This window comes from Emys orbicularis, chromosome 5, assembly GCF_028017835.1.
Source record: "Emys orbicularis isolate rEmyOrb1 chromosome 5, rEmyOrb1.hap1, whole genome shotgun sequence".
Classification (NCBI taxonomy): Eukaryota; Metazoa; Chordata; order Testudines; family Emydidae; genus Emys; species Emys orbicularis.
The window spans coordinates 83937038-83951417 of record NC_088687.1 but is presented as its reverse complement, the minus strand read 5'-3'; the positions used below and the strand labels follow the sequence as shown (position 1 = coordinate 83951417).

Here is a 14380-nt window from a genome sequence, read left to right as displayed (position 1 = left end):
TAGCTATCCTCCAGTCATCTGATTTATGTAATGGGTTACGTGCTACAGTTAGTAGTTCTGCTATTTCATATTTGAGTTTTTCAGAACTCTTGGGTGAATACCATCTGGTCCTGGTGACTTATTACTATTTAATTTATTAATTTGTTCTGAAACCTCTATCGACACCTCAATCTGGGACTGTTCCTCAATTTGTCACCTAAAAAGAATGTCTCAGGTGTGGGAATCTCCCTCACATGCTCTGCAGTAAGGGAGATTGCAAGATTAACGAAGTTCAGGTACACACCCTAGTATTGTCTTTTATCTGCTCTAAGATGAAGGACCATAAAAAGCTGATTTGGCTGGTGTCTTTTCATGGTGATCTAGGTCCCCAAACTTAGTATAGAGCAGGCTTGCTGAGGTCAGTCTGAATGATGTTCTCTAAATTCAAGAGACTAACATAGGTTTTGAAGTTTTCATTCCAGGGTTGATGGGCCAGCTACTCTGATTTTACAAAATAGTCTGCTCCCCACACTAGCAACACTATTAGAGAATTATTTTGTATTGCTCAGCAGTTACTCCCTTGAGCATTAAAGAGCAGCATTTTATTGGCTTTCACTCCTTAGCAAAAATTTCTTTCCTAAAACCAGATGAAATATTTTAATAATTTTAAATGTTGGTAACCTGGGTATGGAAAATTGGATTTTAAGAACATTTGAATTTTTACTGATACTGTCCTGAAGGGGAATGGTGCTTTGAAAAAGTACATAAAAACATTTTTTTTAAATCAGCCTTAATATAAATATCTTATTTTCATTTTAATCATATTCCCCATCCTAACATATTTATGGACAAGGATTTATAATATCATACAGATCTGTCTGAACTCTGGATAATATTGACCACCCTGCCATAAGATAGAGGTAGAGAAAATTATAACAAAATGTATTGCCTCAACTCCCTAGAAGAGGGTCAGTTCTGGCTGACAGATAAAGTTGCCTGTTTCTTAGCAGGCAGAAACTTCTTTATATGCTTTTTAACTATTCTTTTTGCTTTGATTTTTGGCATTTACCTTCTTCTCACCCTTTCTGACCTGACAGAATATGGCAGTGCTTTGTCAGTAAGAAGTTCCTTTGGTATTTTAATCTTTCTTTCCCTACTCCATCTAAAGCTGTCCATAAGTGCTACCCACTAATCAGCAGCAAGTAGAAATTGCTGTATAAATTTACAATCTTCAGTCTTGGGTCTCTGTGGTTTTTCTTCAGAAGCTTCAGTATGAGAGCTTTTCACAAGGGCCCCAGCCTCAGGAATCTCAGATAGGTTCAATGCATGTGGCCCATTGTAATCTGCATCTCCCAACCCATATCAATTCGTCTTGTGAAAACTAATATCCCATCTGCCTACATTTTCTTTTGATTCTAGTGTGGCTTTACCAGTCCTGGCGTAAGCCCTTTTGAGGGAACCTCATTTCTGCTTGTAAAACCCCCACCACCATTTTTAATTCTCCTTTGGGGGATTAGTTTTATTGTGCTAAATTCCAGAAATCCCAAGGAATTTCCATCTTGATGTGCACTGTGCTTGGCCTTGTTAATGGAAGCACCAAAGGCCCCATCTGCCTTAACTGCAGGCTTTCAAGGACCCTAAATAAAACAATTTTTGAAAGTTCTATCATTTCCCCTCCCCCATACTGATATCCCCACCCTTTCTTGTGGGGCTTCTCCTCCTTTATACTCCCTTTTGTGGAGTTTCTTTGGTCCCACCACACTGAACCATCAGAGCAGTATTCTATGGAAGTGGACTCTCAGGTCCTCTCAAGGCAACCAAGTTGCATGTAGAGCTGAGGGCCAACTCAGCAAGAGGTCCCCTCCCATTGTTGCAGGTTGGAGTAAGAAAAGCCAGAAACCATTCTTCCTGCACCTAATCTTCATTGAGCTAGTGAGTGGGAAACAGCAGACATCCTGACTCAGAAATTCAGCTCCTTCCCAAGTCCTCAGAGAACCTATGGAAACAGTGATGGGTAGATGGGTTCTGAAACTTATTACCTCCTCTAAACTACATCTGTCTAGTGATTTTCATCCTGCATGGAGATACTAAGAAAAGACGCTCATGGCTTCCAAAGCTTCTGTGGCATGATTGTTGAGAGAATTAATTAAGGAAAGCTACCAAGCTAAAAGGGTGCCACTCCACCAGGTGTCTTGGACCATTCTGGCAGTGTGCTGGATCATGTAGCTTTGGCCAGATAGGGAGGTGCCTCCCCATTGAGATTATACAAGGCCACTTAAAAATCCTTTCTTGCTATTATAGGGAAATCTTGAGGCATTTACAGATACCATCTTTGGAGGAGGTATGCTGCAATCAGGAAGATTTTTCAAGGGTTACCATGGCAAGTGGTTCTCAGTACTCACTCTAATGTATTTGATTTTGAATACTGTTTTTGAAATTCTTAATGTCCAGAATGACCAGGGTCATGTAGGAGAAAGGAAATACTTACATATTATTTGGTTTCTTCTAGTCCCTACTTAACTCAGTCTAGTCACCCAGCTTGTAGCCTAACTGTGTTGGAGAGGTGAGAAACAGACAAGTGGTATTTACCTTTATGGGCTTTTACACCTAATCCTCATAGTTTTAACATTTTAGACTTGTGTATGTTAACCTTGGTATCTAGTAACTAAACACTGTTGTGCTCTGGTTATACATACCGTATCCCTTCTTTTTCTCCTCTTTTGATTTATTGCTCACAAATTACCAATTATTATATTTTTTTGATTTAGTCTTTTTATTTTTGGGAAGTTTTAGACTGAGATCTTCTTCTAGAACTGACCATTTCTATATAGACTGGGCATAACTGGTGTATTCAAAATGTTCATGATTTCAGCTGGTGGTGTGGAATCATAATACTGACTGCTGAATTGGGAGAGAGACAGAGATCAAATGGTTAAGTAAAATTATTTCTTTGTGGTAATAACTACTCTGGTTTTACAACTTTGTCCTTATTTTGGCTATCCTATTCCATGAAGGATCTTACACGATGCAGTTACCCTACTATTTTTCATAGCCTAGAGAATGAAACTTCACTCATAGATCTGGCAGCTAATAGAAAGTATTGACATATGTATGGGTGAAAAAAAAAAAAGTCTGTCAAACTGTACAAAATCTTAGAAAGGGCATATATTTTCTCCAATCCAGGTGGAGGCGTTCTGGCTCACACAATACTAGGAGTGGCATGGAATGAGGTTACAGGACACATTAAATTTCTGATTCTAGACCCACATTACACTGGTGCAGAAGATCTGCATGTTATCTTGGAAAAGGTGAGATTTTAACTTCATTTAGTTTCTACTTACGACATTAATAAATGGTTATATGGCATGACCAGCGTTGGAGCGATAGCATTGGAATTATTTTTTACTTGCATAATTTTAATTTCTCTTAAAAGTAATCTTTTTTACAAACATGTAGATTTATTTATATCTACTACACACACACACACTTGCATGTAAGCAAACTTCTTTCAGCCCCTTAGGGTTTAGGGTCAGTTTATATATAATTCAGCCCTACTGAGGTTGCTCAGTCCCTGGACTGAAGGACACTATCACTGCAAGGAAAATGCTGATCCCACCTGGTGGCCAGCCCAGAGGCCAGGTGAATGTACCAGTACAGCATACCCTTACATCTGGCCTGTGGAGCTTAATGACTGAAGAGGTGCAGTGTCTGGGAGAACATAGTTTGTTTGTTTTTTTACAGTAAGAAGGAATGCTCTTTACTTCCCTCAGGACTGAATATCCCTGATGCCACCACCTTGTGTCTAGTACAGAGTCGTTTATATCTGGTTATATATATGTTAATATCAAAATTTTAGAGAGAGTTTCCATGAAATTAGGTAAATATCTTTTGTACTGATATAGACAAAAGCTATCAGGATCCCTTTAAAAGAAATACATGCAAATTTGGGCTCAGGGTCTAGCCTTTATAGTTTGGAAGATAAACCATGCAATTCCATCTTCCTGAATCTGCAGACAGATGGGCTCCAGTTCCTCTGGTGTTGCTCATAGTAAAGCCAAGTAGTAGCAGAGTGTAATTAATAAGGCTCATCAGGTTCTATTTATCCTATAGGCAGATATGAAATTGAGGGCAGCGAATTGTATCAGTTTAATTCTGCCAGCTGCTCCAGGAAAGTCAGCAGCAGGAGGGGTAGAAATTTGAACTATTCAGAGAGGAGGGATATCTTATAATAAAAAATTGTGAGGCTCTAGGAATGGCATAGTTGCAGAATACCAGATCCCAATCTCAGAGCCTACTGCTGCCATGGTAAGAGAGCTCCTTCTTAACAGCCAGGCAGGAGAAAGGCAGCTTCAGATTTATCACATCTATTAAACTGGGGCTGATTTTTGAATGGTGGGAAAGCACTTTAGTATGAATTCCATCCAGCATGCTCTCCCTTCCCAGGAGCTTAGGTTGGATACTGTCCTTGAACTATTCTGGGAGCCCCCTTTACTTTTGCATTTGCCTTGGATTAGTATGGTAGGTTTCTGGTAATTTTTCAAGTCCTGAGACTGGTCTAGTCATATCAATAGAACTCCACAGTTAATTGAAACTTCACATACTCTTAACTTGTTAATTTCTGAAGAAATTTACAAATGCACTCAACTTTAAGCACCTGAGCAGTCTCACTGCTTTGAATAAAACTATTAATGTGATAAATATAAGCACATGCATAAATGTTTGCAGAATTGGGGTCTAAATTGGGACACTGTAAAGTTCCAAGAACACACCCTAAGTGTATGCACTATTTTGTAAAAATTAGACTTCAGTTATTTTCAATTATAAAAATACAGTGTGATGTGATTAAGAATAAAAATACTACAAAACATAAGGCAGAAGATAATGTTGCTATTAGACTTCAATTTTAACAGCATCGTAATTTCTAGCTGTTTGTGTCAAAAAATGGAGCCTGTTCTGTTTATGCATATACTGAATTATGAAAACTACAAAAACTGTGACAGGTATGACAGTACTCATGGACCAAATCTGCTAAGCACAACTGTTTTAGAAATGGCTTTATTTTGATTTTTCCTGTACAGGGTTGGTGTGGATGGAAGGGCCCAGACTTTTGGAGCAAGGATGCTTATTACAACCTCTGCCTACCTCAGCGACCAAAAACGATTTAAATTCCAATTGCAAAAAATCATGTTAATCCAGAATTTAAGACTTGATATAGACAGAGCTGGCTTATTTAAAATAAAATGCATAAGCTTTAGAAAAAACTTACTTATTTTCAATTTAAATGGTATTTTGTCAGTCAAAAGTAGTTGAAATAAAAATGCTAGTTGAATTCTTAAATTGCTGTGTAAAGTATAAAATGTCTTTTTAAATAAAAAAACATCAAAAATGGAAGAATAAATCAGATTCAACTGCATTCTTGTATAGACAAGTTTAATTAAAGGAGTTTCTTAATTTTGGCAATTGAGATAAAGGTAATCCTAATATTTGTAATGTCTCTTGCTTTCTGAAGGCTCCTGAAGTGCTTTACAAATTTAGGGGCTGGTCCTTTAACGTTTACTCATGTAAGCAGCTCTTGCTCATAAAAGCAAAGACGGCTCTTGTTAGTAAGATGTGCAGAATTAAATGTGACTTTAAACTGACCTAAACTATCCTTAGGGCGCCAATAGACCCCTCTCTGTAGTGAAGTGTGGTAACTGTTTGACAGCAGCCAGTAATATCACACAACGACGTGATAGGCAGGGAATGCCACTTAACAAAATGTTAATCTCCTATAGCACTTTGGATGGAAGGAGCCAGAGAGAAACACTGTATGTGCTAAGTATCAACTTTGTTTTGCTATTTACCAGAGAAGAAACTGCCTTATTATGCATAGTCTACAATTGAACACACACACACACCTGTGTGAATACAAGTATTCTAGAAAAATGTCTTCTTCAAGAAGCAAAAGTAACCAAGATTTCCTCCTCCTCAGAAGGAAACAGCAAAACATCAAATATTGGGCTGCTTAGTTCATAGACCAATAATGTTGTTTTTTGCAGATTTCAGATTCTTCTTACAGATTCTTTACAGGGTTACAGATTTTCCCACTTGCAGTCTAAGATGTGATATCTGTTCAAACAAAAGAGCTTACTTTACAAAATAGAAGTATACATCTGGATTTATCAAAACACTTGGCTATAGTATAGGATGGCTGTTTAATGCATCCCTCTCTCTTTCTACCTAAAACCTAGGTAGTTGTATTTAAATTTTTTAAAATGTTGTTTTGTGCATTTAATTGAATTTGAAATTTCCATCCAAGTAGAGACTGACACAAATCACAAGGAAAAAAATTAATCTAGTAAGAAGTTAAGGTTTATGCTTGATTAAATTAATATGTATAAATATAGTACACTCTCCTGGTTCGCAAAAAGACTATATTTACTTGCAAATCAACATGTTTTAAAGGGGTTACCAACCAACAAGAATAAACCTTTAACTAAAAATAATTAAAAGCTATTATTTAATTCAAGCTTACCTTCATGTTAATTTACTAATGATTAAAATCAGTGATTTAAATAGCTTTGATTTAAATCCATCCACCCTGACCCAATGCACACAAGTAATTTGGCCCTTTATTGGAACACACATGTGTTGTGGCAGCATGTTCTTCTATGCAACATTAATATTCTGACTGAATAGCAACCTTACCACGTAGGTATATGTGGATGCATTGAAGGGCCGTGCCTCACCACCACTACTACATATCTACTGACAAATTCAGGTAATGTATTTAAATACTGAGTCTGAGATTTTGGTTTAAAAATATTCTGATATGTATTAAACCAGTCCTGGCTAAGTGTTTAATTTGTAAACTATCATAAACTACATACCATCTGATCTCCTCCTCTTTCTGTTTGTGGGTCCCATAATTCCATATGCTCGTTTCTGTCCAGCTAAAGCCTCTCTTGGCAAACCACAATTGTCCTTAAGTGCGCAACTAGATTGTTCTCTTAGCTTCATATTTTGAGTATGTTTAACAGTTGTGAGGAACTTGGCACACTCCAGAAATCCAAAAGCCCATGCAAGATCTTCTGCTGTTTGTCCATCGTTATTGCACAAACTGAAACACAAAAGTTAACACACAACTAATTTCAAATCGTCACTATGTAAGATGAGGCAGTCATCGTAATTCTTCAGTAATACATCTTTATTTCAAGTGCAAAAATATTTGCAGCAGAGAAATAAGCTATCAAAAAATCAAGACCAAAGATGTAAGAACAGTATAACCAATCGATGAAATGGAAAGCTCCTCCAACCAGGGAGCTATGACCAGTAAGCTCCTCTTAGCTGCTATGGTAAAGAGGTTTTTCTCTAAGCCAAAAGTGAAAGACAATGGTATAGTTGTACAGTACGTGGACTATCATGATAAATACTTGTAATGGCTGCACCATATTTTTACACTTATTAAAAATATGCACATGCACATTGCATTCCAACTACCACAATATAGTTTGAACAGGAAACAAAGTTTTGTATTAGCATACATTTCATGTTCATATATGTTAAGATTATAGCAGAATAAGTTACATGAATAACTTCTTTGAGGGCTAATAATTGAATTAGTTAAATGTAGTTTTTGACTTACTCTATTCTGGCATCACTGGCAACGAGTAGAGCAAGACACTCCAAGCTCCCAACTTTAGCTGCCTTATGAATAGGAGCTTCTCCATGGCAATCCTAAAAACATAAATAGAATTTCACCCTTAGTATATCATAATCACTTAATAAGGTGGCAGGGAGAGATTAACCAGTTTGAGCACCATCACAACTCTATATGACACAATCTTGATGCAAGTCAGAAAGGTGGGTCAGAAAGTATATATCCAGTTAAATACAAACAGCAGCTGCTATTAAGTATTTTTAAAATATTCTTTATTCATATAACAAGCTGCTACCAGATTATGTGCAAAATCTGTTGCAAAACCTTTATCTCCTATAACAGCCTTTCTACAAAATGTGTACTCAGAGCTAGTTGGGAATTTTTCAATATCAGAAAATGCCAATTCATCAAAACCAAAACTGTTCACAAAACAGGTTTGGATTTGACAAATTTCAAAGTTTAGAAACTAACAAAATATTTTTGTTTGACACTTTCAAAATGAAAATTCTTGTTTTTCCAATTCAACATGACTTTCCCTGTAGAAATTTAAGCTAATTAAACTAAAAAAAAAAAAAATTTTAAATGGTCAAATCAAAGTGAAATGTTTTAAAGTTATCAAAACACTGACCTGATCTGAAAACAATTTGGTCTGTGAAAATTTGAGATTGACTTTTCATCATGAGCTGAGAGAGGGAAAAAAAAAATTGAACACTTGAAAATATTTGAGGGATGTGAAAACAGTTTCTGACCCACCTCTGCTACATATCCACACCCACTAATCAACACAACAGTGTCTCATCCACCTCTGCTACATATCCACATTCATTCACTAATCAATGCAGCAGGATATGCCAGCAAAACAGAGTTAGGAGGTAATGGCACCATTCATAGCGAAGTGCAGAGATACAAGCAAATCACCAAAATTTTCTGCTATTGAGATAAGTGTGAGTCCATAACAGACCTTGATATATATTGGAAGAAGATAATGTGAACATTCCCAAGACCCTGACAGGATCAAGGGGATACTAAAGTTCTCTACCATGTGCAAAATCAGGAGACAAAGTTTCAGATTTGACAGGGGTCCTATATATCTACAAAACAATCTGAACACACACTAACCAGAATGAATTTTAAAGTACATTTTACATGAGGAAGAGTCTATTTTGAAAGTGTTTACAACTGATTATTGATTGAGGACTAGGGAAAGAGATGTTTCATACAAAGGACACCTGTTTTCATGTAATAAATTGTATAGATGAGATGCAACAAATAATCACAGGCAACTAGTCTGTATATCTCATCAAATCTGTGACAACTAAAGATTTACATAAACAATATACCTTTCATACAAATAACATGCCTCATTGGAATAAGGCAGTCCAAAAGAAACAAAAAGGCATTACTTGTACCTGTTGGTTGAGATTAGCGCCTGTTTGCAGTTGCCAGAGTAGGAAAAAAGCTTGTCCTCCACAAGCAGCCAAGTGAGCTGGGGACTGACCAAAGGCATCTGCGGGTGCATTCACCCCAGTCCCCGCCTCAAGCAGGAGGCTCAAGCCGTCAAACTACAGGGGGGGGGGGGGGAGAACAAGTGTTTTAAAAATACATTTAGCTTCACGTTATTCTTAGACCTAAAAGATAAATTATACGGTAGCAGAAAAATCTGAAGGTATCCCCGACCTTCCCCTTCACAGAGAACCAACAGATCATCTAATGTTTATGCCGCTTTATCATAGGCTTTTCAACTTGAAAGAACCACAGGCTATTAGCTTTGTTGGAACGCAAACCACCAAATCGAGAGAGAAACTGGCAAAATCCTGCCGTCATCAGTGGGATTTGGGTTTAGACAATAGTGGTAAAACTACATTTCAAACAACTCAACACCAGGACTTCTAACAATGCACGGAAAAACGGTACAAACTCCTCAGCCTCACCTCTGAGCTGCAATCCAGCATCATCCACATTGTCTCTTTTCGGCTGAGGACTACTTACTCCCTATGTTCTGGGACGGCTGCTGCGGTGGGGCGAATGGAGGAGAAGCCCAGCACGCCCGTTCCCGATTCTGTCTAGTGCATGTAGCGCGTCAGACACCGTGCAAGCGCTAAAAAGGAACCTCCGTGCTGAACTCCCCTCCCACTCTGCTGGGAACCGGCTCCTGCACGTACACAAACAGGAGCACATGCAGTTCAACCCGCCTTCTTGTGCGGTGATTGGCTCCTTCTGATGCTTTCCCCAGCAGTCCTGGGCGGGCTCTCCTAGCATGTGTTTCAGTGTACGGCGCAAAGGAGGGCGGGCCAGCCCAGGGCTTGTGGCAGGTGGGGCGGCCATGGAGCATAGTGCAGCTAGGCACGTATCACACACATTCACACACGCAGACCCACACCCCTTCGCTTTCTGCTGCAGCCGCAGGAGAGGAAGGAAGAAAAACAATTCCTCTAGACTAATTATTGGTCTCTCTATGAAGCTATAGATAGCTAGACATATGCTTCTTCATGCACGTATGCGGGAGCGTGAAACAAAGCCTCCCCGTGAGAAGGATTCTTTCAAAACTCCTGGTGTCACACTCATCCAGAAGTGAATGGTTTAAGCAAGACCCACACTTCTCTTATCTGCTGTGGTTTATCCCAATTCACTTATTTTGAAAACGTGTGTGTGTGAGTTTAGAGCTTGCAAATGGAATAGGTGCATAACTAGCTACAGCTGTGCAAGCTGGCCCATGCTGACCTGCCAATGCATCTCAACTCTGACGTGGAGAGACCACCTCTCCAGATCTGAATTAGGGGAAAACTGATATGATCCATCATTTTCAACCAACAGAAGCCAGGCTATTAACAAGATCATCTTCTATCTCCCAATTCAAGGACTGCCTCTAGGAAGAAGCTAGTAGTTGTCTATGGGCCCAGTCTGTCATTGGACTCTGTTGATATTGCCAACAATTATGGCAAAGTTATTACCAACCTGAGCTGGGTTTGTACTGGTGACTTATGGAAAGGACTGTGTTCCAATCCTTAATTGCAAATTCATTTCTATTAAAAATAAATCTAGCAAAAATAGAACTTTTATTTTCAGATCCTCAGTTACTAAGCCATTGAGGTTCAGATGTTGTCACAAGCCACACAGACAAAATCAAATTATATATAGACCTGTATCCATTGAAATAGAACAGCTACAACCTATTCAGAGATAGTTGCTATCATGCACAATTGCTTGACAACCATTTTCAAACATGGAGGTAGTTAGCATTCTCTGAGCAATTCCAGTGTCTGTGGTGGACAGGGTTTTGTTGTTTTAAACCAATCATACTTCAAGAAACCATGCTATAGGCCTCTCCAGTCATAGGCCTATTTTAGCACAGTTTTGTAACACAGACATGTCAAAATGTTTAGTATGGACAAAATACTTGTTAGGTTCATGTTTCAAAGTAACTTCCTGTCTTGTCTACACTATTAAATCAACTGTGGCAGGAGATTGAATTACATGGCAGTTTCCCTTCAGGGGACTGAACTAGAGGACCTCGCAAGGTCCTTTCCAGTCCTATGATTCTATGGTATTTAAAATAGTCTTACAGTACAGACTGAACTGAACTCTGTTTTAACCATGTCTCCAATTTGTAATATAGCCTGGAACTTTTCCTGCCTTAAAACTTTAAAATGAATTCTGTTCCCTTAGCAAGCTTTTTTTGACTCCATGACACATGCATTCTTGTTTGTTATGGAAGTTATTCCTGACTACTGGCATAATTAAAAAAAAATATATCACTATCATTTGTTTTGGAAAAACAAAACTGAATGGACATGGTAAATAGATTTAGAAAGAAAAAGTGAAATTTGATCCCTGCAAACCTTAACAATGTTCCTTTAAGAGAAGTTTAGTTTTACAAGACCAATGCATTTATTTTTAATATATAATCTCTCTCATCCTCCCTTTCCTACTTAGAAAATTAAATCACACATTGAAATAAACAGAAGATATGCAAAATAGGTGGAATATATATAACAAGCTGCAGAGCTCCAGATACACATGTAATATACCAAGTTAGTGCATGTACTTCAATGTGTGAGCATTTTCTCTTCTCTCATTTCAGACTGAAATAAACACATCTGTGCAATTACTATATTCAGTCTTTTATTCCCACACACAAAACCAAGCAAATTCCGTCCAAAAAACACTTCAGATTTCAAATGCACAGGTACCTGAAAAATCAAAATTATGGTTTCCACAGCAATCATAACTACACTGCAGATGTATAATTCACTTCTGGATATAAGGCTAAATAGGGCCTGGATCACCCCACATTTTAAGGCCCCCAATACATCTGCATTGCCCTACAGGTTCTGGCTTCAAGCCAAACCTCACCCAAAATATCTCACCCTCCCAGACTGGCCACCTGCACAACAGATTGTCTCTTATCTTCCTCCTACCTACAAATTCTTGATCTTCCTGCCAAGCCCAGCCCACCCCAGTAGGCACCAGGTTTGCATCAGTCAGCTGTACTCCTCCCAGTCACTGATCGTAAAACATGGATACCAAGGTTCTATCTTAATCCACTCCTACATAAAGTCTAGCACTATATACAATAATACAAAATGCCTCCCAATTACAAGCCCAAGTTACAGTGGCTCTGGAAACTTACTTTTTAAAAATTCTTATGCATTGACAATTTCAACTATAATACTGTATTAACATATTTTGCATATGTATAAAGAAATGAGACTGAGCATAAGAAATAGCATAAGACATGTGCAGTTTTATATTATACCCACACACATACCTTCAGCTACCCAAGAAGTGTAGGAATCCAGTATAACTGACTTTCCTGAAGTGGGTTGTTGCTTTTGCAGAATGTTCTTTATATTCCATTTATCAAATGAAATAATTTAAAAAATGTCTTTAATGTGATATATTAAAAAACTCCTCTTTAACAAAATCTTAAATTTTCAAAGTATGTTTAGACATATTGGACCATATTCTTCCTTGGAGTAACTCTAACAAAATTAATGGAGGTGAATTTTTACGAGTCTGTTGGAGCCTAAAATCTGTTGGAGCTACTGAAGAAAACAAAAATTTAGCCCTCAGCTTTAGCCACATATATCTGAAAGCATTCCTCTTATATTTCTACTGGTGGCTGCTTTCTCCATTGCTATGGAAACAGATTGCACTGCCAAAAATGGAATGAGGAGCTTTCAAACATCACTTGAAAAAAGAGGACAAAATGGGAGTTTTGAAACTGTGATTATTTTAAAAGCACCTGTAACACTGTCTGGAATGGTTCACGACTGTGAATCCCAACCACAGGACAGACTGTCAAAAGCAGGGCAGACACCCCAAACTGGGTGAATATTCTATAATTAGATTTCACCAGTAACAAAAGGGAACTCCTAGATCACTATAGCAGTCTTACCATTGAGTCACTTATACCAAAAATCACAAAATATTCAGGTTGCTCTCATGCCCCAGAGGCCAGTCACTTACCCCAGATTAATTTGTACCTTAGATCTCACATCAAAGACAATGCTGATAGCCAATCCTATAATAAACTAAATAAGGATTTATTAACTAGGAAAAAGAAATGAGAGAGTTATGTACAGTTTAAAGCAGGCAACATATAATCACAAATGAGTTCAGTCTATGGTTCCAAAAGGTAACAGAGATATAATAATCTGTCAGAACTGAATCTCTTTTAGGGCTAATCCCAGGTTGACCCTGGGGATCTCTGCTTTTGTTTCTAGTGTTGGCCCTTGTCAGAGTTCAAACAGCAAAGAGATGAAAAATCTTCTCGTTCACTATTTTTATTTGCTTCTTCCAGCATTTAAACCAATGGGATGAGGCCTTCTTACTCCATGGGTGGATGGGCAATTAACAAAGCTTTTGTCCTACAATGGCCCACTTAATTTTGATAGCCCTCCTGGATGGGTGGGGGCGGAGCCACTCTTCCCATTTTAGGGCTTGTCTACACTGGCACTTTACAGCACTGCAACTTTCTTGCTCAGGGGTGTGAAAAAACACCCCACTGAGCGCTGCAAGTTTCAGCGCTGTAAAGTGCCAGTGTAGACAGTGCTCCCAGCGCTGGTAGCTACGCCACTCGTGAAGGTGGGTTTTTTAGAGAGAGCCCAGCGCTGTACCACGACTACACGAGCCACATTAAAGCGCTGCCGTTACAAAGTTCGCCCCTGGGCTTCAGATGTAATTTTTCCCCAATCATACTTTCAAAGCTTGCAGTTTTTAATCACTGGAAAAATATATTATAAAAAAAAAAACAGAGGGAAAACATCTTAAAACAATTTTCCCACCATTTTTATCTCTGCCTTTTCATAGGAGTAATGACCCAATGACTTGGCTAGAATATTTAAATACACTGCAAATAAGTATTTACATATGCAGTTATACTGGTTACCAGTATCGTTTTAATCTCTGTCAGGCAATTTAATACCTCCTTTTATAATGCTCGTTTTATAAATAGTATCTACATACAGTAAGGACTATAAATCAACAAAGAGATTCAGGTGACATCATAAACAAAGAGCAAACCTTGACTCATTTGTCAGTGTTACCAAAACCTCAAGATACAATGGAGCTTTAGTTCCACAAAGTGGATGGATTTATTTAGAAACAGAACATCAAGCTACCAAGAGACCTTCTCAATGATCCAATACATTGGGCTGCTTACCTCTGAGATAGCAAATAAATAACTTAGTGTGTCTAAAGGTCAGTTAGGCAAGCCTAGGAAGGAGAATACCAAACTCTTGATGCTCCACAGGTCACACA

General features: G+C 38.2%; 2 protein-coding genes across 2 annotated transcripts in view; one reads left to right on the top strand and one right to left on the bottom strand.

Moving 5' to 3' along the window:
- Window positions 1–5401, top strand: part of UFSP2 (UFM1 specific peptidase 2) — a 28172-nt gene extending 22771 nt beyond the window's left edge. Inside the window, exons 11-12 of the mRNA XM_065404952.1 lie at window positions 3163–3287; window positions 5058–5401. Coding sequence (XP_065261024.1) covers window positions 3163–3287; window positions 5058–5144 — 212 coding nt within the window. The 3' untranslated portion in view covers window positions 5145–5401. The remainder of the gene's footprint in view (window positions 1–3162; window positions 3288–5057) is intronic.
- A 672-nt stretch (window positions 5402–6073) lies between these two features.
- Window positions 6074–9614, bottom strand: ANKRD37 (ankyrin repeat domain 37). The gene is made up of 5 exons (XM_065405720.1): window positions 9550–9614; window positions 9028–9180; window positions 7604–7695; window positions 6849–7078; window positions 6074–6087 (listed from the first exon to the last, which is right to left on the bottom strand). The coding sequence occupies exons 1-5, from the start codon at window positions 9577–9579 to the stop codon at window positions 6074–6076; spliced, it is 519 nt and encodes a 172-aa protein (XP_065261792.1). The 5' UTR covers window positions 9580–9614.
- Between the last annotated feature and the right edge of the window lie 4766 nt (window positions 9615–14380).